The following is a 25,742-nucleotide window of genomic DNA, read 5'->3' as shown; positions in this document are numbered from 1 at the left end:
TCCTCCTTCCTGGTGGTTATGAATAAATAATAGTGTGACAGACTCACCCTCTAGTGGTTGTTGGTAGTACTGGAATAGGAATAATCTCCTTACCCTCAATTGCTTTGTCTGTGTTCCTTTTTCTTAGTGACTGGGTATTGAAAATGGGCCTTATTTTGACAGAATTGGAGGCATTGACTTTGGAAGTTGGGGGCTAGGCATCTTATCTCCAACACATTTGTGGAATCACAGAGATGACCTTAGGATGAACTGTGAAAATGAGTGTTCAGATTTATACCTCATTGGTACTATACCCAGGTCCAGGAAGTGTCCTGTACTGTTTTTACTCTATCATCTCCTCTTTTATTATTTCAAAACAGGGTAAGGAGAGGCTTAAATATGAAGTGTCTTTAAGCGTCTTATCCCACCAGCTGTTTCCTGTGTGTAAATGCTTCATTTCCTGTTTAGCTAAGGGCTTGTAAGAACTGTCCACAGACATTGTTTGCTGACTTCTCTGCGGCACTGAATCAGTTGCTTTGGTTAACTCTGCTGTCTGAAGGTTTATTTCAATCTCTAGGCAGGGAAGTGAATAGCTGTCAGGTGTCATTGATTGCTAAGTAGGATTTGGTTCTTTTTTTTGTGATTAACATTTCTGAATGCGTGTTATTCTCCTCCAAGCCAGTAAACTTTTCAGAACAAGAAGGTAGTTTTTAATCTAGTTGCAGTTGCTGTTAAAAATATTACTTTATCTCATTAAGAAAAATCAATCAGTATATCATTTATGCAAAGCAGAGATAAGATCTGGTGTACTAGAACTGGGGTAAAGTGGGTAATAGGGGCACTCCTGGAAACACAGCTTGATATTTCTTTTTCCGCTTCGTTCTTTCAACACTGCAGGAGCTATGAAGACATGATTGGTGAGGAGGTGCCATCAGATCAGTACTATTGGGCTCCTTTGGCCCAGCATGAACGGGGAAGTTTAGCAAGCTTGGATAGCCTGCGCAAGGGAGGGCCCCCACCTCCCAATTGGAGACAGCCAGAGCTGCCTGAGGTGATAGCCATGCTAGGATTCCGCTTGGATGCCGTCAAGTCCAATGCAGCTGCATACCTGCAACATTTGTGCTACCGCAATGACAAGGTGAAGACTGATGTCCGGAAACTCAAGGGCATCCCCGTACTGGTGGGGTTGTTAGACCACCCCAAAAAGGAAGTGCACCTTGGAGCCTGTGGAGCTCTCAAGAATATCTCTTTTGGGAGGGACCAGGATAACAAGATTGCCATAAAAAACTGTGATGGTGTTCCTGCCCTTGTGCGATTGCTCCGAAAGGCTCGCGATGTGGACCTCACTGAAGTCATTACTGGTAAGTTCTAGGTTTAAGGGAAAGTCCTGGGTTACAGTCACTGTTACCTCTGGAGATGTTGAGAGCTAGAAGGCTTTCTAGTCCTTTTACTTTTGATTAAAGATCTTGAACTGATGGCCTTTGGGTCAAATCCACCTCACAGGTTTGTTTGGATCATGCGGGTTTTCAACACTTCAAGGAATTTGTTGCACTAGTGTTTAAAATTCAGAAGATTTCACTTAAAATTCCCAGATTCTTGGCTTCTATTAAATATGTGCAAGAACTATAGTATCAATGGATCTTTTTTGCTTCTTGACAGTAGTTGGTCTGAGTTGACTGAGGTCTATGTTCTCCAGTTTGCAATAATTCCCAATACATTGTGTTGTTTTGACCAGCTACTGCCATATGGAAAGCTGTCACACAAATACTGAAGCTGAGTATCATTGCCATTTATCCATGTTCCTACAATATCTTTTAAACATTTGCTTGTCCTAACTCATCTTCCTGGCATGTGTAGACAGTTGAGCTTCTGGTCCTTTCTTTAGAAGAGTGGTTTTTTCCAAGTTATGGGTTGTGATCCATTTGTGTGTTTTGAACACAATTTTGTGGATCACAGTCAGCATTCCAAGAAGAGTGAAGGAAGGAAATTGCAATAATGATTGGTTTTCAGTTGGGGGCAATTTTGCGCCCTAGAGGACATTTTTGGTTGTCATAATTGGTAGTGGGTTGAGGGTGGGGAGTGCTAATGAGTAATGGCCAGAGATATTGTTAATTATCTAACAATGGACAGGACAGCTCTCCACTACAAAGAATTATCTGGCCCCAAATTCAGAGGTACAGAGGTTGAGAAACCCTGATGTAGATAGCTCAGAGAGCATTGCTTATAATAAGCATTGTTTTATGGAACTATTTCATGATATGTATGTTTGTATTGAGCCATAATGTAAAATATATTTGTTATTGTGGGTCACAAACAAAAGCTTGAGTATCATTCATTACAAGGTATTTTAGTCATTGAGGAATACCGTGAAATGATGGGATAGGAGATTCTCTTTGGCATTCTTCAAACATATCTTAGGTGTTGAAAGAGTGGTCTGACGAGTTTTCTCTGCCAGGAACCCTGTGGAATCTCTCATCCCATGATTCAATCAAAATGGAGATTGTGGACCATGCACTGCATGCCTTGACAGATGAAGTGATTATTCCACATTCTGGCTGGGAGCGGGAACCTAATGAAGATTGTAAGCCACGCCATATTGAGTGGGAGTCAGTGCTCACCAACACAGCTGGCTGCCTTAGGTAACATAAGGGCTTTGAGTGTATGAAGATTAAATTTTAAATTTAAATTTAAGTTTCTTTAAAAAGAAAGTTTAAACTCTTTAGCCTGTGATTCAGCCTCCATTCTATCTATCTTGCAGGCTATGACTCCAACCTTTCTACCTTAGTTGCTACTTCCTTGTGTTATACATACACCCATGATGTCAGTTCACGTGCTCTTCCCCACATGTCCTCCTTGCTTTGTGTCTCTTTGACTTTGTTCATTTAATTTGGTAAACATTTGTTTAGTACCTACCACACGTAAGGCACTTGTCTAGTCCTGGGTTTGTGTCCCTGCTTTCAGTTATCAGTATTTCAGGTCAGGCTGTGATTAATGCATGAAAAGAATACAGGATTATAGAAGGGTTAGGGGTGGGGTGAGGAAGATCTGTTTTTCCTGTCTGTAATGCCCTTCTTTCCTTATTTATCTTTTGAGGCTAAACGCAAGTGCCTTTATTTCATGAAGGGTTTTCTGATTTTTTTTTCTTACATCCTGTAATTGGTACAATATGTTCTTTTCCTCTTTGGGATACCCTTCTGTATGCTCTGCCCCATTCCTTATTGGTACTTGTATACAAGAAATATCTATTCCATCTTAAATTATTGTGGTGGTTGTACTCCGTTTACATCCTCCCCATTCCCTGCCCCTGGCATGGTTGTAAACGTCCCGAAATCAGGGACTGTCTTACTCAATTTTCAGTTGCAGTGCCTTGCTTATTATGGGTATAGTGAATAAAAAAAGGTAGTGAGGAGGCTTGTAGATGTTAAGGGATCTTAAGGGGAGGATTTCTGGATTCAAGTCATCTTGACGCCCCTCTCTTTCTCCTTAGGAATGTCAGCTCAGAGAGGAGTGAGGCTCGCCGGAAGCTTCGGGAATGTGACGGTTTAGTGGATGCCCTAATTTTCATTGTTCAGGCTGAGATTGGGCAGAAGGATTCAGACAGCAAGGTAAGTTAATGGCTAAGTGAATTCTGTTTACAACAACCATGAGATGTCTGTAGTACAGACCTATTATCCCAGGCTTTGAAATAACATTACATACCTACACCAGCCCCTGCTTCCTTAAGTGGGTATTCATCGTAGAAGAAAACTGTTTTCTTCAGAATTTCCTTCACCTCTGTATTTTAAAGCTCTTTTAACTATTCTTCTAAGGTCATACATTTTTCTAAGTAGGAAAAAGTAAAGAACTTACGGAAAAAGACCCTAAGTTGTTTTTCTTTTTTTTAAAATTCTCACCCAAGGACATGCTTACTAATTTTAGAGGGAGGGGAAGGGAGGGGGAGAAAAGGGGAGTGAAACATCCATGTGAGGGAGAAAACTTGATCTGTTGCCTTTCATATGTGCCTCTGACTGAGGACTTAACTTACAACCTAGGCACATGCCCTGACCGGGAATCAGCTGAGACCTTTTGGTTTACAGGACGATGTTCCAACCAACTGAGCCACATTGGCCAGGGGAAGACCCTAAGTTTTGTGTTATCTACCAAATGTGGCAAAAAGCTTCCATTAGCCTTGGGCTACAAGGATTTTGAGAACTTGGAGCACTTAGAAACACTGTGAGAGATGGTGGATTGGGCTGTGCTTTTTGGATCAGTATTGTAATATCTGAATTAGAGAAACCTGTACTTGCTGGGAAATCACTATAGACATTCTCTTCTTTAATCAAGCCTTTTCTCTTATGCCCCCAAGCTTGTGGAGAACTGTGTTTGCCTTCTTCGGAACTTGTCGTACCAAGTTCACCGGGAGATCCCACAGGCAGAGCGTTACCAAGAGGCACCTCCCAGTGTTGCCAACAGTACTGGGCCACATGCTGCCAGTTGCTTTGGGGCCAAGAAGGGCAAAGGTGAGTCTAAGTACCTTGTTCCTTGCTCTTTAATGTCGGACCTAGAAAGGACGGAACACTTCGCTTTAGGTGCAAAATACTTGACGAGCAGTATAGGAGTGTAGTCAAGTATGTCTTTTTGCTCTGCTGCTACTTCCCTTGTGTTGTGTGCTTCATTCAAGAAGGTGGTGGTGGTGGTGGTGGTGGTGGTGGTGATGGTGGTGATGATGGTGATGATGGTGATGGTGGTGATGGTGGTGGTTTTGGTATCAATGATTGGGACAGTGAAGGACGAGAACTCAACTAACCTGGGGCCTTCTCCCCCATTCCTCCTTTGTGTTTTCTGTGTTTTTCTTTTCCTCTCTGCTTTCTTGCTTATTTGCTCATGATCCTGTTGATATTTCTTTCCTGCATTTTTCTTTCTTCATTTCTCCTCTCTGCTTTCCACCTTGGGTGATGCACTGGAAGATGAGTGGTTCTCCAGAGGTGAGTGGAATCTTTTAAGGCGCTTGTCTACTTCTAACTTGCATGTTTTGGTTTTAGCTTCCTTATTGTTTCCTTGCCTAACCCTCCCCTGTGGATGCATGTAAGGAGAATTCAGTTGAGGAAGATCATTGAAGCAAGTTTAGCTCTTCTGAGCTAATGGCCCATGGCATGCTACTTCTGGGCAGCAGTCCCAGTTATAGAACTCAGGACAATAGCAACAGCTGTGGTCATCCTTATTTTACCTCATTGCTGCCTGTTTTCTGTCCTTGTTTCTGCACGGCCCCCTGCCGGGACAAGCTGGGGACCCAGATATTTTTTCCCCACTCGATGCATCTTTGATTCAAAGAATAAACAATGTACTAGGTGAACTCTTTCTTTTCTGAAACTTTTTACCCCTTCCCCTTTTTTTTTAATTTCCAAAGGGAAAAAACCCACGGAAGATCCAGCTAATGACACAGTGGATTTCCCTAAAAGAACTAGTCCTGCTCGAGGTAAGTTACCTTTCTCTCTTCAGTCTCCAAGGGTAAACATTGTCAACAGATAAATATTTGGTAGCCTGACAGTAGACTATACAGTATGTTCATTGTTCTCTCCCCTCTGATTTATGGATTTGTAGCGATGGTCAAAGTATTGGGAAACTATACTATTATAGCAGTAACTTACAAAGCACTGCTTGTTATGGCCACTATTCATATTACTTGAGGATAGGATAGGATAGGATTCTGATGGTAGTCTAAAGCCTTGGTACCCTAGGTAGCCACATTGGTTCTTGAGATTTAAACTTCACCTGTTATAAGAACCCTCTGTCATAGTTTGGATCTTTATACGTTTCCATACAGTGAGTCCAAAATTCCCAGCCCTCTATGGACATAAAAATTTTAGATGTCATTAAATCTCTGATAGGCCCTTTTACTTAGTCACAGTAAAAGGTGGGCAGAAGGCTTAGTTAGTTATAAATAATTTGTTTGAGATGAGGAATCTTTAACCCTGAGTACTACCAATGAGCAAGTGAATTCCCTGAGTACCCATGACCTGACTGCTAAGCAAGGCCGTAGTAAACTGTGGGAGAGAAAAGACAAGGAAGAAGAAGCTGTTGCATATGATGAGTTGATATGTGATATGATGAGCTGTGGACTAATTTTCCTTAAGGAGGAATGGAATCAAGCCTCTGAGTTTGATGTTCGGTGGGTGGGAGAGTGATGGAGCCTAACAGTGTAGCAGCATAAACTCATCAATCCAGAGTAAAGGCTGGAGTGCCAGCCGCAGCCTGGTTCATCCTGGGGCTGATTAGCATCCTCCACTTTCTTGTCATTTCCTGCCCAGGCTATGAGCTTTTATTTCAGCCAGAGGTGGTTCGGATATACATCTCACTCCTCAAGGAAAGCAAGACTCCTGCCATCCTAGAAGCCTCAGCTGGGGCTATCCAGAACTTGTGTGCTGGGCGCTGGACAGTGAGTACCATTTAGAAAATGGATTTGGAGGTGAGGGGACTTAGCTAACTAGTTTGCTGCCATTTGTAATCTGTTCCACTTCCATGTGCTATTTCTAGTATGGTCGATACATCCGCTGTGCTCTGCGTCAAGAGAAGGCTCTTTCTGCCATTGCTGACCTCCTGACCAATGAACACGAGAGGGTAGTGAAAGCTGCATCTGGAGCACTGAGAAACCTGGCTGTGGATGCTCGCAACAAAGAGTTAATTGGTAAGGAGTAGGATGTTAGCCATTATCCCAGCATCTAGTAGAGTGCTTTAATCCAGCAGGTGCTAAATAATTTATTTATTGAAATGATTGAGAGGAAGGATCCTAGTTCTCCACAGTTTGTCGATGCAAGAGTTGGAGAGTTGACCTTGAACATCATGGGGTGCTCACTCCCATACAAAGCTACATATATCTTTTGACTCCCCGAAAACTTAACTACCAAATAGCCTATTTTTGACTGGAAGCCTTGGCAGTAACATAAACAGTTGATTAACGTATTTTGTATGTTATATGTATTATATACTATGTTCTCACAATAAAGAAAGCTAGAGAAAAGGAAATCAAAAGGAAAATACATTTGAAGTTTTTATTGAAAAAAACCTCTGTGTAAGTGAATTGCACGCTTTAAACCTGTATTGTTCAGGGTCAACTGTAGTTTAATGATTCTTGGAAAGACATGAAGTGATGACTCTTCAAAAATAGAATCATAATAGCTATTATTATTTTTAAAGATTTTATTTATTTACTTATAGAGAGGGGGAAGGGAGAGAAAAAAAGAGCTAGAGAAACATTGATCAGTTGCATCTCCTACATACCCAATTGGGGACCAAACTGGCAAACCAGGCATATGGCCTGACCAGGAATCAAACTGCTGGCCTTTTGGTTCACAGGCTGGCACTCAACCCATTGAGCCACACCACTCAGGGCCTGTGTAGCATTTTTGATATAGTTGTTTACATTATTTCAATGTGACTGAAAAAGGAAAGAATAGATGAAGAAATAATAAGGCTAATACATTCATGGATGTTTGCAAGTTTTTTTTCTTTTAATACAATAATAGAGAATGAAGTGGATTCATAGGGTTAGTACCTATACTTTACATAATCAGTGCAATAAGAATAGTGTCAGACTCCTCATAATCTGACTCAGCTTGTTCTCCCAGCACACATTCTTTTATCTTACTGCTATAGGTAAACATGCTATTCCTAACTTGGTAAAGAATCTGCCAGGTGGGCAACAGAGCTCTTCCCAGAATTTCTCTGAGGACACTGTGGTCTCTATTTTGAACACCATCAACGAGGTTATTGCTGAGAACTTGGAGGCTGCCAAAAAGCTTCGAGAGACACAGGGTATTGAGAAGCTGGTGTTGATCAACAAATCAGGGTGAGCTTTATACTTAAAATTACAACTGGAAGAATTTAACTGTAGAGGGGAGTTGCTAGGGAAGGAGCTTTTCCTTTTTTGCTTCTAAGATTATTTTCCATTAGTTACTTTTTAAAATGTGAAGAGGTATTACTCCATTTTCTGTTTTAATGTTGATTCATAAATTGGTAACAGACTTTTCCATCAAACATTTTTGTGCATCACTGTTTGGGACAGAATACAGGACTTGGTGAATACATGATGTTACCCATTTTGGCATTTTATGTTCATGTTACATTGTTAGAAAGAATAGGTTCTCAGCTTCTTCCCTTGTCCTACATCCAATTCCATGTGCTATTACTTCCCTCAAAAGGAACCGCTCAGAAAAAGAAGTTCGAGCAGCAGCACTTGTATTACAGACAATCTGGGGGTATAAGGAACTGCGGAAGCCATTGGAAAAAGAAGGATGGAAGAAGTCAGATTTTCAGGTAGGAAAACTCTTGGGACTGAGACATTTATCTTTTTTTTTTCCCTTGTCCTCAGGTAATGCATCTGTGTTTGGTTTCTGCTATTTCACATTTAACTCTACTTTTGACCCAGGTCTCTGGTAGTAAAGAAATCATTTGGTTTATTCCTTCCTCAAAGTAAATGGTGCTGACAGTACAGTTTGCTGCCCAAACAACTTTGGTCTTCCTCTGTGTCACAGTGTACTGTACATACTGGTGGCACTGAAGGATTGAGGCCTTTTTGACTTGCTCCAAATCTACATCAGCCCTTTTGAGGGATTTTGCCATTTTCTGAGACTAGGGCTCCTTCTCATAGTACAAGTGTTTGGTACCTTTGTAATCTTCTGTTCAGGAACACTAATAGAAGCCATAATATCATAGTTTGTTTCACTATATAGGTATTTACTTAACCCTTATGAGTTACTTTTTGTAAGAGTTGTATTTGGGAATAGGGACCCAAAGATCTTTACCCACTAGGGAATAAGATGTGGGTAAATTTAGTACTTTGATATTGTTGCATTTTATGTTTGCCTCTAGGTGAATCTAAACAGTGCTTCTCGAAGCCAGAGCAGTCATTCATATGATGATAGCACTCTTCCTCTCATTGACCGGAACCAGAAGTCAGGTACAGTATCCAGGGGCATGCCCCCAGCTTTTGTTCTACCTCTGCTATTTAGTGGGCTTACTATCTAGGAAATAGGGTATATATTTATTTTGAAGTAAGCTGCTCTTTGGTAGAGGGTAATAATACTGCACTTCAGGATTGTAATGCAGAAGCTGGTAGAACTGAGCAGTAGAAAGTAACACAGAACAGGCAGATAGTCCAGGTGTGACTCCCTGTCTTTGCCAATAGACTGAAAATGACTGGAAAGTGAACCCTAGTCTCTCTGTGTTCTCTATTGGAGATGTAATTGGCATATAACATTGTATAAATATAAGGTTTGCAACATGATTTTATATATATCCTCATCCTAGGAATGTACCCTGATTGGGGATTGATCCTGGAAGTTTTTGGTACACGGGACAATGCTCCAAGCAACTGAGCCTCCTGGCCAGGGCATAACCCATATACTCTTAAATACACTTGGCTTCTGCCTTGATCAGAGTTCTTCAAATGTGGTCCAAAGAGCCCTGAGTCTGTAGACATTTGTGTAGATGGTGTAAAAAGTGCAGTGATGTTAGTGCTTGTGGCTGAGCATAAACCCAGGCACTGGCACCAAACTAATCTAGTCATTGTAGTCTTCACTGTCATGTATTCACAGTTTAAAAAAAAAAAAAAAAAAAGAGGCAGTTTCCCTTCTGGTTGTAACTGATGGAGCTGTGAAATTTATTAATTTTATTGTTTCTACCTCTGAGTACCCATCTTTTTATTATCCTGTGCTGATGAAATAGGAAGTACTCATAAAGCACTCTGTTGTGTACTAAGCATGACAATGGTTGTCTTGGGGGAAAGCACTTGTTACTAATTGGATTAGCCACTCTTTTTGTGGAACACCATTTTTATTTAAAAAAAAGACTGACAGACATCTGGTCAAGATGGCGACATAAGCAGACATGGCTCCTTTCCTCCCCCAACCACATCAAAATTACAACTATAATATAAAACAACTGTCACTCAGAACCATCAGAAATTGAGTTGAATGGAAGTCTGACAACTACGGAATTAAAGAAAACACATCCATCTAGACTGGTAGAAGGGGTGCAGATGTGGATTGGGCTGGTCCTACATCCACATCTCGTGGATAAAAATTCAGGAGGGATATTTGGGAGCAAGGAGTCCCAGCCCCACACAAGGCCTCCTAGTCCAGGTTTCCAATGCCAGGAAGATAAGTCCCCACAACTTCAGCTGGAATTGAGTCGGAAGAAACTGCTGGAGCCACAAGCAGTTTCTCTTACAGAAAACACACATGGACTCACCCACGCAGATTCACCGTGAGCTCCAGCACTGGGATAGCCGTTTGAAAGGCATCAGCGGCATACAAGGAGAAACTTAAGTGTCTGGCATCAAGGCCACCAGAGGTCATTGTCCCTTTTCTAAAATCTCCCCCCTGTAGAACCAGCGAGCTGGTGCCCTACCTGAGGCTTCATCAACCTGGCTAACACTGTTTGCCTAGCCCTGGAGATCCCCTGAGACTCCACCCCACCCAAATTATGGACCCACCCTAGCTCCTTTCCACATGAGTGGCTGGTCTTGGCTTAGGCTTCACAACTTTCAAGTCCTCTCAAATAAGCAACAGCTGGCCACAGTGAGCCCTAGCCCCAGCACTAGCAGCAAACAGCCTAGATTCACAGCTTGGCCTTGCCTAGGAATCTCCAAGCCCGGCACAAGTAGCAGCCATCTCAGATTGCTTTATAGCTCAGGCAGGAAGGCCCCAGGCAAAACACAGGTCAGGGCTGACCTTGCTCCTGCACAGCAGATCCTCCACAGAGGGCAGAGGGTGGTAGTCAGTGGTCACAGCCAGTCCTTACCACTGACTGGCCTGGGTAAATCCTTCCCATTGACCTGCCAGTAGCAACAAAGGCTCAACTACAAGAGGAGGGTATACTCAGTCCACATGAAGGGCACACCTTGAGTACCCAGCTTGGGTGATAAAGGAGGCTGTGCCACTGGACCCTGCAGGACATCTACTACATTAGGTCACACTACCAAGATACAGAATCAAAGCAGCTCTATCTAATACATAGAAACAAACACAGGGAGGCTGCCAAAACAAGGAGACAAAAAAACATGATTCAAATGAAAACAGATCAAAACTCCAGAAAAATTGCTAAATGAAATGGAGATAAGCAATCTATCAGATGCAGAGTTCAAAACACTAGTTATAAGGATGCTCAAGGAACTTAAAACTTCAACAGCATCAAAAATATCCAGTCAGAAACGAAGGATACGCTATTAAAAAAAGAACAATTTACAGGGAAACAACAGTAGAATGGATGAAGCTGAGAATCAAATCAATGATTTATAACAAAAGGAAGCAAAAGACAACCAAATGGAACAACAAGAAGAAAAATGAATCCAAAAACATGAGGATAGTATAAGTAGCCTCTGGGACAACGTCAAGTTCTAACATTTGCCTCATAGGGGTATCAGAAGAAGAAGAGAAACAGCAAGAAATTGGAACTCTATTTGAAAAAATAATGAAAGAAAACATCCTGTCCTTGCTGGTGTGACTCAGTGTATTGAGTGCCAGCTTGCAAACTGAACGGTTGCAGGTTCGATTCCCAGTCAGCACATGCCTGGGTTGAGGGCCAGGTCCCCACTTGAGGGCATGTTAGAGGGAACCTATGGATGTATCTATTGCACATCAATGTTTCTCTCCCTCTCTCTTTCTTCCTTCCCTTCTCTAAAAACAAAATTATTAAAAAAACAAAACAAAACATGAAAACTTTCCTAATTTGGTGAAGGAAATAAACATGCAAGTCCAGGAGGCACAGAGAATCCCAGACAAGTTGGATGCAGAGAGGCCCACTCTAAGACATATCATAATTAAAATGCCAAAGGTTAAAGAGAGAATCTTAAAAGCAGCAAGAGGAAAGAAGTTAGTTACCTAAGGGAAGTTCCCATAAGGCTGTCAGATTTCTCAAAAGAAACTTTGAACAATGATTTTTTGTAAGACAATAAACTTATTCATTATAGATAAAAAAAGAAGAAGAAGAAGAAACTTTGCAGGCTAGAAGGGATTGGCAAGAAATATTCAAAGTCATAAAAAACAAGGACCTAAAGCCAAGATTGCTCTACCCAGCAAAGCCATCATTTAGAATTGAAGGGCAGATAAAGAGCTTCCTAGACAAGAAAAAACTGAAGGAGTTCATCATCACCAAACCATTATTATATGAAATGTTAAAGGGACTTACCTAAGAAAATTGATGGTTGCCAGATGGGAGGGAAGTATGGGGGAAGGGGTGAAGAGAGGTGAGGGGATTAAGAAGTACAAATAGGTAGTTACAGAACAGCCATGAGGATGTAAAATACCATATAGGAAAAGGAGTAGCCAAAGAAGTTATACACATAATCCGTGGACATGAACAATGGTTGGTATGTGCGGTGCTGGGTGGAGGGGGGTAAAGGAGGAAAATCAGGACAACTGTAATAGCATAATCAATAAAATATAATTTAAAAGACGACAGACAACTATGGTTATTCAGACATAAGTATTTGGCAGACATTTTCTCAAAAATGAATGCAATGAGCTTGTCACTTTGAGGAAAAGTAACTGTCAGTACTTGTCTGAAATTTCAAGTGGCAGTTATAATTTTGGAACACTTATATCTGCCACACTGAGCCTGGTAACATCCTAATACCTGACTTTTTAAATGAATTCAATGGTGGTGATATCAGTGAATATGATTTTTTTAATATATATTAACATATAGAAGATCTGCATAACTTTGAACCAGTATTTTCCAGGTGACCAATAAATGATGTTTCAAAGTCACGCATGGGTAATTAATCCATTTAAGTGCAAGGCAGAACAATGGATTTTAATTTAACAGAGTATAAAGAGATTGCTAGTTTGGAATCAGACTCCACATTGCTGCTAACTTAAAGAAGCTCATTGATTATTAGTATACTGGCAAAGAATATCTAGCCCTGGCTGGTGTGGCTTAGCGGGTTGAGCATCAGCCTGTAAACCAAACGGTTGCTGGCTGGATTCCCAGTCAGGACACATGCTTGGGATTCTGACCAGGCCCCAGTTAGGGGCGTGCTAGAGGGAACTAATTGATATTTCTCCCGCACATCAGTGTGTCTCTTCCTCTCTCTTTCCCTCTCTTCCCCTCTCTCTAAAAATAAATAAAATCTTAAAAAAAATATATCTAAAATTATCTGAAAAGACTCTTCTCCCTTTTCCAACCTCTTGTCTGTGTGAGGCTGGATTGTCTTCATACACTTCAACCAGAATAACATCACAACAGATTGAATGCAGAAGTAGATATTGAGAATTCTGCTTCTATCAAGCTAAACTTTAAAGAGATGTGCAAAAATGTAAAGCAATCCTTTTTAAAAATTTTTTATTTATGTTAACATGGAATAAGTTTATTATTTTTAAATAAAATATTTAAAATTTCTCAGTACAGTAAATAATAATACATATAATGCACACCAATGAAAGTTCTTTGGATTTTCTTAATTTTGAAGACTGTAAAGGGTCCCTGAAACCAAATAATTAGAAAATTGCTGGCTTAGAGTGAATGATCTCTTACATTAGGAGTCTGTTGGGAAGAGATCTCTTTTAAGTCCCATGAAGGCCTTGTCTAGTGTCTGGCATGTGGTGGGTGTTCAGTAAAAATTTGATGAGAGGGAGGGAGAACGGATTACGGAGCAATTTTTATAATGAGTATAGATTTTGAAGAGTTTGGTTTTTGACTTGGAAAACTTCTTGTCTTCATACAGACAAGAAGCCCGATCGGGAAGAAATTCAGATGAGCAATATGGGATCGAACTCAAGATCATTAGGTAAGTGATTAATTCCTGCTTAAGGATATGGAGTGCTATTTCATTGGGATGGCGAGAACTATTGGGCTCCGCAGTTTTTTAGTACCCTCGCCATTTACTGTTCCAGAAGAGCATTGACTGAACATTACCATTTGGAAAGACGTGAGGAAATATGGTAAAACTTGATCCACCTACTTCCACATTCCCACTTGCTGATTCGTTTTTAAAAAATCTTCATATGCCTGCCCTACTACTACAGAACCAAGTTTGTGTCCCTAAGCTGTTGCTTACAGCCTCTCATAGGCTGATGCTAGGCTCCTTCTCTATGTATTCTGTTTCAGCCCACCAGGTCTAATTTGCTATTCTGTTTCTTTCTCTAGACTTTTTTGATCTTGCTCATGTAATGTAATGCCTCTTACTGGAATGTCATTCCCATCTGCTTTTATAAATTCTTCTCATCCCTAAAGTCTTAACTAAAGTCCTGCTTTCTTTGTTAGGTCCTTGCTAACTCTTAGAGCACACCTCACTCTCTTGTTTTAATGCTAATATCCTTTGTAGTTAGACCTCTTCCATTTAGCTTTATTAACATACAGGATGGGACAAAAGTACTTTTACAATTGTGAGTGCATGAAACCCAGTTTATTCTTATATTATTATTTATTATTGTATTCCATATGAATAACTGGAAACCTACTTTTGCCCCACCCTGTATGTCATACTCTGCATATTTCATATATGTTGTCTTCCCAGTTAGACTCAAGTTCTCTTTAAGTCCAGGGCCACCAGAACTTAATGCCTTTCTGGAGCGTTTGACAAAGTTTTTTTGAAACAGAGGTACCTAATTCACTCTTAATATGTATTAAGAGTGCTTAATATATATTATACACTCTAGGGGAATATAATATTTCTGTGTTTTTTTTCCTTCAGATAACAACTATTCCACAATGAATGAGAGAGGGGACCACAATAGAACACTGGATCGATCAGGGGATCTAGGCGAAATGGAGCCAATGAAGGGAACACCCCTGATGGTAAATTCTCTATACTATTGTCCTTCTGTGACTGATTCTATTTTGAAGCCTGCATGTTTTGTGAAATAGAAAAAAAGTACCTAGTGAAAGGCAACATCCTCTTCTGGTAGGGGCTTTTGGGAAAAGTGGGAGTTTTGACTCCTTTTAGGATTTCTTGGGCTGTTAGGCTGCGATGGTCGAGATGGGGGAAGGAAGTCTATAAATGTGTTACTGACATGACTAAGGCTAACTGAGCTAACACATTACTCTCTTTCTGTCCCTGCCTCTGTTATCTCAAAAATCTTGCCCTTATTACTTTATTTTGATTGAGTTTACAGATTTGGGCATTTTCTCTAGATCTGCCATACACTCACAAGGTTCCTATTTCCTTACTCTCATACTAACAAATTGCATGTGTTCACAGCAGGACGAGGGACAGGAATCTCTGCAGGAAGAGTTGGATGTGTTGGTTTTGGATAATGAGGGGGACCAAGTGTCTTACCCCCCCATGGTATGTCCTCCAGCCACCCCCAAGATCACCACTGAGGAAGGAGGCCCCTGTGTGACAGCAGTTTGCCAATCATGCTGATCTGATCAGGCCAGAGACACTAGTCTCAGCCACATGGTGCTTGGGATGCTCTTCTGTGATTATTACCTCAAAAGAGGCTGGGACATCCGTTGGTGATCTGGTTCTCCATTATGTGCTGCTTTCTGCTCTCCAGATTTATTCAGCTGTCTTTTGGTTCTCCTTATTTGGTCCAACCCTAGTAACTTCTCTCTTTTTTCCTTACAGCAGAAGATTTAGCACCACTGTCTTCACTACATCTGGTCGTATAATATATGTACTTTTATTTGGTGGTGAAATGGACTGACGATTTTCCCCTTTCTTCGCTGGACTATTGTGCCAACTGCCAGGCTGCCTCCTCCCCTTATAGCCCTAAGCGGCTGCCTTCTTTCCATCGACTCCTAACTTCTTCCAATGAAGTTTAATTGTCCCTCCTCCCCACTCCAGATCCTCTCCAAGTGCTCCCAAGAACCCTGACTCTGTTATATACATATCTTGAGAAACTGCTGCAGATTAGCTCTTTCTGCCAGCTCTCCCTGGAACTCGTGGCCTGTGTGGAGGGAGGGGGAGAGAGAGAGAGAGGGAGTCTTCACTGGAAGCCATGGGAAGAATTGGAAGTCACATGCTATAAGCATCATACAGCAATCTGATAAACCGATGATTTTTAAGACCTTTTTTCCTGATGGGGAAGGGACTTTTTGTTTTTGTTTTTGTTTTTGTTTTGTTTTGTGTATGGATAATGGGAAATGTGAGCTCTTCCCTTAATTCCTAATGACTATTTTTGAAGCAAAGAAGGCTGGCAACATTGGCACACACCATCTGGCAAGGGCCCTTGAGTAAGTGAAGGTCTCTTAGAACTGAGATTAAGAAACTTGGTTCTCATCTCCAGGGCAGGGGCCATCAAGGACTTAGAGATGCCCTCTCTTCTCCAAGCCTCGTGCCAACCCTGGGGTGCTGCAGCTGCCCCTTGCTGAGGCTGTCCTTAACCCTCCTCTCCCATCCTGTGCTAATGTCTGCTAACTTGGCCTGGCCATTTGCAAGAGGCTGTAGAAAGAGGAGAATGTATCAAGGAAGACTTTTTGGGTGAGAAGGAGCAGAAAGATGTTTTCTGGGGAGGAGAAGGAACCTCTAGGAGGAGCCTAGTAGGAATGTACATGAATCAGTCTGAAACTGGCAGGAAGCTTCAAAGCTGGCTTCCCCCCTCCCCTGTTTCTCCTTCCTCACCCTTACAGCCCTGTCCTTCCTGCCCACTCCCTGGATTGGTTGGCTGACTAAAGGACTTGATGTACATACTTCTGCCCCCTTTACCCTAAAAGGTGGGGGTCACCCCTGGCTTTGCCTCTCCTTTGTGCCTTTGGCCTGGGGTGTATCTCCTCCTTCCCTTCCATGTGCCTTCCTTTGCCTCTGCATTCTCATTTCTCATGATTTTGCAAATTATATTTTGTTGATTCTTACCCACTGTTGGCTCTAAATAGCAGAAAGAAGAGGAGAGGTAACGTAGAGACCCTCAGATTCTCCACTGGGAATTGGTGTAGCCTCTAATTTCAGCCATAGCAAGTTTTTGCTCAACAGTATATAGTTGGGATTTTGCAAAAATCCTGTTCTGATGACTCAAATGAGGTTGGTGGGAGGAGTGAGTGGTATGACTCTTATTCCTTAGTTACCCAGAGTGGACCATCATCTCTGAAAGGGTTGTAGGGAAGTCATGCCTGCACCACCGCCCCCCATCCCCAAATACCTCCTCCTTTCAGTTTAATGTATATTAGCTGGTTGGGCTAGAGGAATCAGCTGCTATGCTGGTGGATTTTTTTTTTTTTTTAATCCCTTTCCTTACTTGCTTTTGACTTCTCCCCTTAATCTAAAAGCTCTGTAAAGTGCAAACTGGAAATCTTCATCCTTCTCTCTCCCCTTCCCTTATATAATATATGGAGCCTGTGGGGTAGGAGAAAAGTGCACAACCCACTGGCCCTTTTCCCTTCCCCTATGCATTAAAATCCCTTATTTGCCCTTTTCCACCTTCCCATTTCTTTTCACTCCTTTTCTGGCAAAAAGGAGCCTTTTCCTTCCTGACTCTAAGAGCGTACTGCACAGGGGAAACTGCCCCCGTCCGGACCTGTCCCCACTCTTTTTTCTCCTCTCTGCTCTTTTGCTGGTGCTCTTTTTTCTTGGTGGGGTATGGGTAATAGAAGAGCCATGGGCTTTTGGGGACCTTTAACTGTCTTTTTTTTTTTTTTTTTATATAGAAACACTAAACATTCAATTCCAGAGAACCAAAAATTGTACCTTCCCACTGTACACTACTAAGGGGCATGTGTTCTGCTCCATACCTTTTCTGTTCTTTCTCTCTTGTTAATGCTTTTAAAAACAAATGAGTTTTTTATATAAATAAAGTTTTTAAAGTGTGTATGTGGGGGGTCTGTGTCATTTCTTTACTTAAAGACATATCTCTTCCCTCCTTTTCATCGTGGTTATTTTCTTATGTATTGGTGTTCCTTTTCTCTCCAGTGCACCAAGGAGGGGACTATACCAGGATGGATTTATTTGGAGCTCAACCCCAACTTTATCAAGCAACATTCCTTTAAATTATGTATGAAACATTTTTTTCTTTGAAGATTCTTAAAAATTAAATATGACTAAGAGCACAGGAAATTACTGCTAATTTAGAGATAGGAAAGGTGAACTATAAAGAATTAATGACTTCCTTAGTCATTGGGATTCTTTTGTAATATTGACAAAACTTATGTTGAATAAAGTCCACTGCAATACAAGGCCCTCTTGGACGTAACATTGTGGGTAAAAGATTAGAAGCTACCAATTCTACTGTCCTAATAAGTATAAAAATGTAGAATTAAAAGGTTCATATACAGAAGCGCTAAAAACTGGGCCATATTGTTGCTTCTCAGGCTATCTGCAACCCTTTAGGAGACAAAAGATAGGTCTGTGGTTTTCTTTGTATCCTACCAAATGTGTGAGTGGGTAGTAAATACTTGTTGGATTACCAGGGATTGTCTTTACTGCAGAGATCAAGGATTAAGATCTATGGAAAGAGACTTATTTTTCTGGGGTCCATATTTCCTGTTCTATAATAAAAAGACTCAGGAATTCATGTAAAATGTTTCTGTATGCCCAACCTTTAGATTAAAAATATACAGCTGCTTCTGATGATGATCATGTCTCAAATTTTGTTGATTAGGCTGATGCATATCTTGTGGGTTGGAGATAGGAAGGGATTTAACTGAATGGAAAAAAATGAGTACCGAGGAATATGCTAGGTGCTTTCCTGGTGATGAAACCAGTGTGCACGGGCCCTTGTCCAGGAACTTGTGGTAAACTACTTAACCCTGAGGGCAGAGAGGTCTATGCAGGGAGGTGACCAGGTCACAAATTGTAGAGGGTAGTGCAAAAGGGAAAGGACAAGATGACAGGTTGGAGGAAGTTGCAAGATTCTAGGCTTGTGTGATGGTGGGAGCTAATATTTAGGGCTTACTATGTGTGAGGCATTGAGAACTTTGAATATATTGACATTCAGTCTTCACATCAACCCTATAGGGAGGAGAAGGACATGAACATATGATAATAGCAAATATTTTGGGGCCAAGCTTTGTGCCAAAGGCGTCACGCGTATTAGTCCTATTTAATATTCACTACAACTCTGTGATTAATCCAGTGAAATCTTAGAGCAGTTCAGTAACTTGTGTTAGGTTACACTTAGGTCTGATTTTGATCAGGTTTGTTTGATTCTAAATTCTGTGTTTTTAATTTCTGTGAGTGCTTCTGACCCTTAAAAGGTAGAACTGGCAGAACACAGAATGAGGGCATGGGGAAAGCGTTAAAAGTTCCGGATTTCCAGGTGTCTGATTGGTATCAGTCACAAGTTGAGGTAGTAGAGTTGGAGAAGAAAAGTTCAGTTACAGTGAAGAGTTGGTGGTAACTGGAAGACATTGCAGTGGAAGTATCCAATGAACAGCAGGACGTGGGGCTGGAGCTAGGGAGAGGCCTGAATTCCAGATAGAAATTTGGCAGTCAACCTACGGGTCCCACTTCAGGCTCTGGGGTACCTGAGCTGGTGCAGGGAGTGTTCGTGTGAGAAGTGCAACGAATTCAGATTTGAACTGTGGGATTACGTCAATATTCAAGAGGGGAAAGGAGATACTGAAAAAGAAGACAGAGAAGGGCTGGAAATGTTTCCTGGGATGATGATGGCACAAAACTAGAGAACTACCTGATTTAAGAGCACTTTCTTAAAAAAAGACGATCTGACTTCCCAGTGCAAGGAGGTGTAACTAGCAGCAAACAGTAGGGTTTGCTTTGATCTGTGTTATCTTTTAAGATGATAATGTTAAGTTTTTTTTCTGATCTCCCTGTAATATTTGGATCTTGGTCTGGGGTCTGGGGACATGGATTCAATCTCCTTTTAAAACTCTTCTTCCCTCCGGTGTAAAACTAAGGGCCACTTTGTCAATTGGACAGAATGGACAATAGTTCAGTTTCTCCCAACATTGCCTGACTGTCCTGTCTCAGCTCCCTACCACTTGCTTGCCTGTTGATGTCTCTCTCTGCTTTTTTCTTCATTTCTCTTAAACCTGTACTGCTCAACAGCCTATCAGGAATCTCAAATCTCTGGTTTTACGTGTCCCTGCTCACAAACTTGTTCCTCTGAGAGTGGTGGGCATAGCTGACAGAGGAGACCCCTCTTCCACCCTGTGAATGGCAAAAGGAAGCCACTTTGAGCAAGGCTGTGCCTGCCCCGGAGTCCTCCATATGGAGCAGAAATGCCCAGCTTGCTCAGGATAGCGATCCTGGAGGATTCGCAGGACTAGCTTGAGAACACTCTTTCCACTTATGTCCCTTACTTTATGGCTCACCCTGATTCCAACAGATCTACTGCCGCATGAGCCGATGCTCGGGTGAAATGGGACCAGTCCAGGGTGGGGACTTGGCCTTACGGAGTTCTCCACCTATGAGAGAATTCAAAGCACTGAGCACAGGGCATACAGGTGCTGAGTGTGTAAGAACATGATATCACAGAGGCGGTGGCCTCTGGCAAGACAGTGTGCACATCTTAACCCCACCTCCACATACAATTGAAAGTAATAAAGCAGACTATAGAATTAAAGTTCTTTTATGTTACCCCTCAGGGATAACGACACAATTTGTAGCGCGTCCTTCCAGATTCCTTTCTATGTGGGTTTTTACAACATAGACATTTCTAATGGAATTAATCAATGCCCTGCAACTTGTCCCCCCACCCCCAACATAAATGTCACAGATCTTTCTAGTGCATATAATGGTCTACCTTAATTTCCTCATGATTGGTTACTTACTGTAAGTCTGCCATATTTTATTTAGACCCTGGTGTATTCCTGCTTTTGGGCCATCTTTTGTAGCTAGCATGGAACCCAACACCAGCTTCCTCAGGAGACTTTTCTTCTAGGGTAGAACTTCTAACCAGTGACCCCGTAGTTAGAATGAACAGGCGTCCCCTCTGCATACCCCTCTCTGGATGGCTTACCTGTCCACTTCCTCTCCCCACCTCCCCAGAGGATTTGGAAATAAGCTTCCTACTGCTCTGTGCCTCGGACAGAGATGCTAAGCATCACCCTCTCCACTTCCCTCAACAGGGTTTAGGCTTTTTTCCCCTCTCAGGTTTCAATTGAAGATTGGGATTGCTCTGCCTGCCAGGCTGATGTGAGTGCAGAGACAGGAAGTGGGATGCAGTTGGCTTTGAGTTCTAGCCAGCCCGTTGAAGGTTACAACCTGCTCTGACTCATTACTGATGGAGTTCCTAGGAAGGACCCTGGCTCAACCTGATACTCACCGTGACTTTTCTACTTTTGAGAAGTCAAGCCCCAGGCTCTCCTGTCTTGGACTGGTTAACGTCTGACTGGACACTTGGTAACTCAGCTCTGACTCTGTCATTACTTCCTGTAGAATGTCTTGAATCCTGTTAACTCTTACTTTACTGATGGTCGCCTCATCGCCAGTTGCTGTGTAACTTGCATTCTACATAATGCCACTTAAGTGATGCTGACTTTCCTAAAGTGAAATCCTGGCTCATCCTGCAAATATTTGTTCAAGAACTACTTTATACAGATGCTGGGGAGAAAGGCCATTTCCATCTTTCATCTCTCAGGGGCCCCAGTCCCAGGGATGAAGGCATTCGTGAGTTAATGAGATAACATTTATTTTAACCATACCTTTGTAGCTTTAGAAGAGGAGTGACTACTGGGAGAGAGGGCAAGCCTTCACCGAGAGGTGGTGATACATAGGTTGTTTTGAAATAATAACTAGGATTCTACCAACTGTAGAAGATGTGAAGATGGATAGGTCAGATGGGATAATATGTAAAGTACAGTGGTGTAGAAAGAACATGGTTCACTGGGTATCCTGGTGGGTGAGGGGAACTTTCTCTTTATAGAAACATTTCATCTCAGGAAAGAGTGATTGAAATAAAAGATTGCTATTTTGCAATCCTTAATAAATAGATCTTAGGCATTGAGCACCAACAGCTCCTATAATATCATAAAAAAGAGACAATCAGATTATCACCTGCAAAGTAGTTTTGCAAAAAAAGAAAAGAAGAAAAAGTCTGAGTCTAATCAAGCCTCTAGGTCCAACTTTTTATGGGAAGTGCAGAGGGTTAAACTATACCATGGGGATGCAATTAGTAAGATGGGAGGAGGATCACAAGACAAATGACCAAACTTCTTTAATAAATTAATTGCAAGGAAAGAAAAAGATGGAAGGAGACCTATACATTAAAAGACATCAATCTCAATGCATAGGTCTTGCATCCTGATAAAAAGATGACATTTTATGAGACAGTTGGAACTTTGAACACTGGATACTTCATATTACTAAGGGATTATTATTTTCTTAGATGTGACAGGGGTATTGTGGGTTGTAATTAATTCCTTGCCAATTGGAGCAATGTGATGAAATTTTAATGAGTGAAATGTTAGGAGCAAATTTGCTTCTAAGCAATACGGGGGAAGAGTGGATTGGGGTGTAAATGAAATAAGATTGGCTGTGAGCTGATAACCATTGAGGCTGGGTTATGGGTATAGGGAGGTTCATTATACTATTCTATTTGATTTTTATGTATTTGGAATTCCCCGTAATAAAAATTTCTTTTAAATGTCGAAGGCACAGCAGAAATGGGCTAGAAAGGGAGGTTGGTAGGTGGCAGTTGTGGTGCTTGGGTTATGAATTTCCTTTCCTGCCATACTCAGGCAAATGGGCTTTAAACCACCGAGGAGACCCTGGATTCTGGGGTGGAGTCTCCAGAGCAGTCACAAGGATGAGAGAGCTGGCCTGACCAGGGGACTCTGAGTCACCTACACATTTTAACTAGAAGAGCTTTCCATCCAACTTTTATTAAATTGGGTTTCTGGGTAACATTTCACTTGAAAACAGGATTCTGATGCTTACAAATTTTTTCCTAACCACTGGAGGAAGAATTGAATATTTTAAAGGCAATTGAGCTGTTCTGCAGAAGATTGGATGTGGGGACATTGGCTAACAGGCAATTATGACAGCACAAATGAATGAGAAATTTGTTTCGAGAGGAATATAACTAATACAGGTTTGGCCCATGAGGTAAACTTCTTATGATAATATTTGTGTAGTTGTTTCCCAGACTGCAATTCTAAGGACGACAAAGAGGGTGTGGAAACACTCACTTCTCTAACAACAAAGGGAGTGTCTCTGAGCACCTAGGAGAGTGTGAGCCGGAACAGAGCTCCTCCTCTCCTGCTCTTGGCAGAGCACCTGGAGAATGGTTGCCCTTTTTTGCTGCAGTTGCAGATCTCCAGTTGGGCTCTCCTGTGTGCCATGACTGATAGCGTAGGGAGGTAGGGAATGACACCGGTTATTTGGCTTCATGTTGACCCTTCTATCATCGCTGCCCCTGTATCAACTACGGCTACCTCAGATATGCTCCATGGCCTCTACCTGACAGCACTCTAGCTTACAGTAGTTTCAACTCCCAACTGTAAGACCCAACAGTTAACCAACTTTTCTTCCCTTATCTCCACAACCTTAGAGTCTGGTGCCCTAGGAAAATCCACAGGGCTTCCCTTCCCTGGAGGGAAGGTCAGTCTCCCTAGAGCTAAGGTTTCCCTGATCCCTGTGCCTTTAAGCCCCATCCCACGCACCAGGTGCCTGTGGCTAATAAAAACAAGCTATTAAAATTCCACATAGATAGGTGAAAATGATTTAGGTACATCTTCACCAGTCTCCACCCCATTGGCTGTCTGCTGTGTTTCTGGTGGGTTGGCTTTGTGTTTTGTTCTTTATTTTTTAACCTTGCCCTTGCACCTCTGACTTGATGCTTAAATGAGGCCTCCTTAGTTCTTGTACTTATCAAGGTAATTCTAGCCTTCTTGAATTATGAAACTCCCCAAGAATCTGATGATAGTCATGGACCTTCTCCAGAAAATACACACACACAGTATTTTGCCTATAATTTATGAGTCTCTAGATTTTTAAAGTGGTGCTCAATACATCAGGAAGCCTTTTGGTGATAAAAATGCAGTGTTGTTGGCTCTTCCCCAGACTATTAAATCAGAATTTCTGGCGGTAGAGCCTACAAATCAGCAATTTAAACAATCTCCTTGGTAATTCTTAAGAACACTAAAATTTGAAAAATTCTGCTCTAATCCAGCTCATCTTCACAGCATATCTCATCTTCCCCTCCCAGTCACTTCTATTAACTGGCTCCAGGGGTCCAAACTCTGAAGTCCTGACCCTCACTCAAAGTAAACAACTACCTTGCTGTGGAACTGAAGAGAAACTCTTTCCTGCAGAAGCTCTGAGTCTGACAGTGGGGCTAGGTCACTCCCATTTCCAGGCACTGTTTTGAATTTAGAGAGCCAAGTCATACCCGAGAGAGCCACATTTCCCTCCTTCCTTTGTGCATCACTCATCAATTCTTTTTCGTACTCACCTGTCCCCATCCAGAGTGGAACCTCCCTGTGCTGGAGACCATTTCCACCCAGGCAAGATGTCCTGTGCTTCTGCACATTTTCCTCGTCTCAGGCCAGTGTTTAGACAGCCAGAGGTTGAGAGTCAGAGGGCCTTGTAAGTGGAGTGGAGGGATGCAGTGAACAGCTTGGCAGGGTTAAGCCTGCCTGCATGCCAGCAGGTCCAGCTACATCCTGGGGTTCAAAACTGATGCCAGAGTAGCAGTAGGCCACTGAATAACTTCCCTTTAATGGATTCTTTTGCTGGCTAGACAATTAGTAAATGAACACATCTCTAAAACTTCCTACAGTTAAACTCTTTGAAAAATTGGTAGATTAGAATTAGCTTATCTTCTGACATAGGTTAAAAACAATTAGATACTTGTGGGGCAGATATCACGTGCTGGGAGAGGGACATTGAGAAGGCCAGAGTCTACTGTTCCATCCAGCACTCTCCTCTTAAAGCGCAGGTGTCACTCAGAGAGAAGCACACCATGGTTTCTGCCCCAGTGTTGAACTCCTTGCCTCTGGGATTTTGCCAAAGGGAAGAGGCAGGCTCTAAAATGGAGAATGCTAATTTTTTTTTCTTAACATTTTTTTAGTTAAAGTTCTTAAGGATCAGGCTATTTGAAATGGAATGTAGAGCATTTCAAGTCAGGGCACTCTAAAAAAATGATGCAGCTTTTGTTGGGAAGCAAAAATAAGCCAGAGGCAGCGACCATTGTCCTTCTTCTGAGCCCTCCCCCAACAGAGAGAGCCACAGTGTGGTGGCACCATATCTGATTCTCCATCAACTTGGCTCACATGGTAAGCCTCACCCTGACAATTACCTAAGGATCTGCCCCAAACTGGTAACAGTAGCTTTGCCATATGAAGGGCTGGGCTGGGCACGGGCTTTAGATGTTCCTAAATCTGCTCAAACAAGGAACAGCCAAGCCCGGCCCCTGTAACTCCTAGTGGCCCCATGCCCAGCACTAATAGCAGCCACCTGCAGATTGCACGCAAAGGGGCCCCAGGCAGAACACAGGTGGCGGCTGACCTTGGCCTGCACCATCCGGAAAAACCCAGACCCTGTGCACCAAGTGGACAGTTACAGATCATGTTGGAGCACTGCCCAACTACCTCCACAAGACACAGAAGGTTGCTTGTCAGGGGATACAGCCAATCCTACCAGCTGTCTGGACTGGGTAAATCCCTCCCATTGACCTGATGACAGCAATCAATACTCATGTACAAGAGGAGGGAGTACTCAGCCCACGTGGAAGGCGCACCTTGAATACCCAGCTTGGTGGATAGAGGAGGTTGTGCCACTGGACCCTATAAGACACCTACTGCATTAGGCCCTGCTACCAAGACACGGAGTCAAAATAGCTCTGCCTAAAGCACAGAAGCAAACACAGGGAGTTTGCCAAAATGAGGAGACAAAGAAACATGGCTCCAATGAAAAAGCAGATCAAAACTCTAAAAAGACCAAAACAAAA

The 25,742-nt window shown here is 42.1% G+C and overlaps 1 protein-coding gene across 9 annotated transcripts in view; it reads left to right on the top strand.

Annotated features, from left to right (window-relative positions):
* Positions 1-17,699, top strand: part of CTNND1 (catenin delta 1) — a 47,450-nt gene extending 29,751 nt beyond the window's left edge. For 4 of the 9 annotated variants that reach the window (XM_054563688.1, XM_054563680.1, XM_054563679.1 and 1 more), the window contains 14 exons: positions 877-1,340; positions 2,435-2,618; positions 3,467-3,584; positions 4,325-4,478; positions 4,926-4,943; positions 5,366-5,434; positions 6,267-6,394; positions 6,493-6,643; positions 7,612-7,804; positions 8,157-8,271; positions 8,827-8,914; positions 13,682-13,744; positions 14,651-14,754; positions 15,158-15,329. In XM_054563688.1, coding sequence (XP_054419663.1) covers positions 877-1,340; positions 2,435-2,618; positions 3,467-3,584; positions 4,325-4,478; positions 4,926-4,943; positions 5,366-5,434; positions 6,267-6,394; positions 6,493-6,643; positions 7,612-7,804; positions 8,157-8,271; positions 8,827-8,914; positions 13,682-13,744; positions 14,651-14,754; positions 15,158-15,322 — 2,014 coding nt within the window. In that variant the 3' untranslated portion in view covers positions 15,323-15,329. Of the gene's footprint in view, positions 1-876; positions 1,341-2,434; positions 2,619-3,466; positions 3,585-4,324; positions 4,479-4,925; positions 4,944-5,365; positions 5,435-6,266; positions 6,395-6,492; positions 6,644-7,611; positions 7,805-8,156; positions 8,272-8,826; positions 8,915-13,681; positions 13,745-14,650; positions 14,755-15,157; positions 15,330-15,526 lie in introns of those variants that run through there. The other 5 variants (XM_054563684.1, XM_054563683.1, XM_054563687.1 and 2 more) reach the window with 5 other exon arrangements.
* Positions 17,700-25,742: the final 8,043 nt, after the last annotated feature.

This window comes from Pteronotus mesoamericanus, unplaced genomic scaffold, assembly GCF_021234165.1.
Source record: "Pteronotus mesoamericanus isolate MK-2021 breed Mesoamerican mustached bat unplaced genomic scaffold, CSHL_Meso_final scaffold_83, whole genome shotgun sequence".
Taxonomy (NCBI): Eukaryota; Metazoa; Chordata; class Mammalia; order Chiroptera; family Mormoopidae; genus Pteronotus; species Pteronotus mesoamericanus.
The sequence above is the reverse complement of the archived record's forward strand: the minus strand, read 5'-3'. Positions and strand labels throughout refer to the sequence as shown.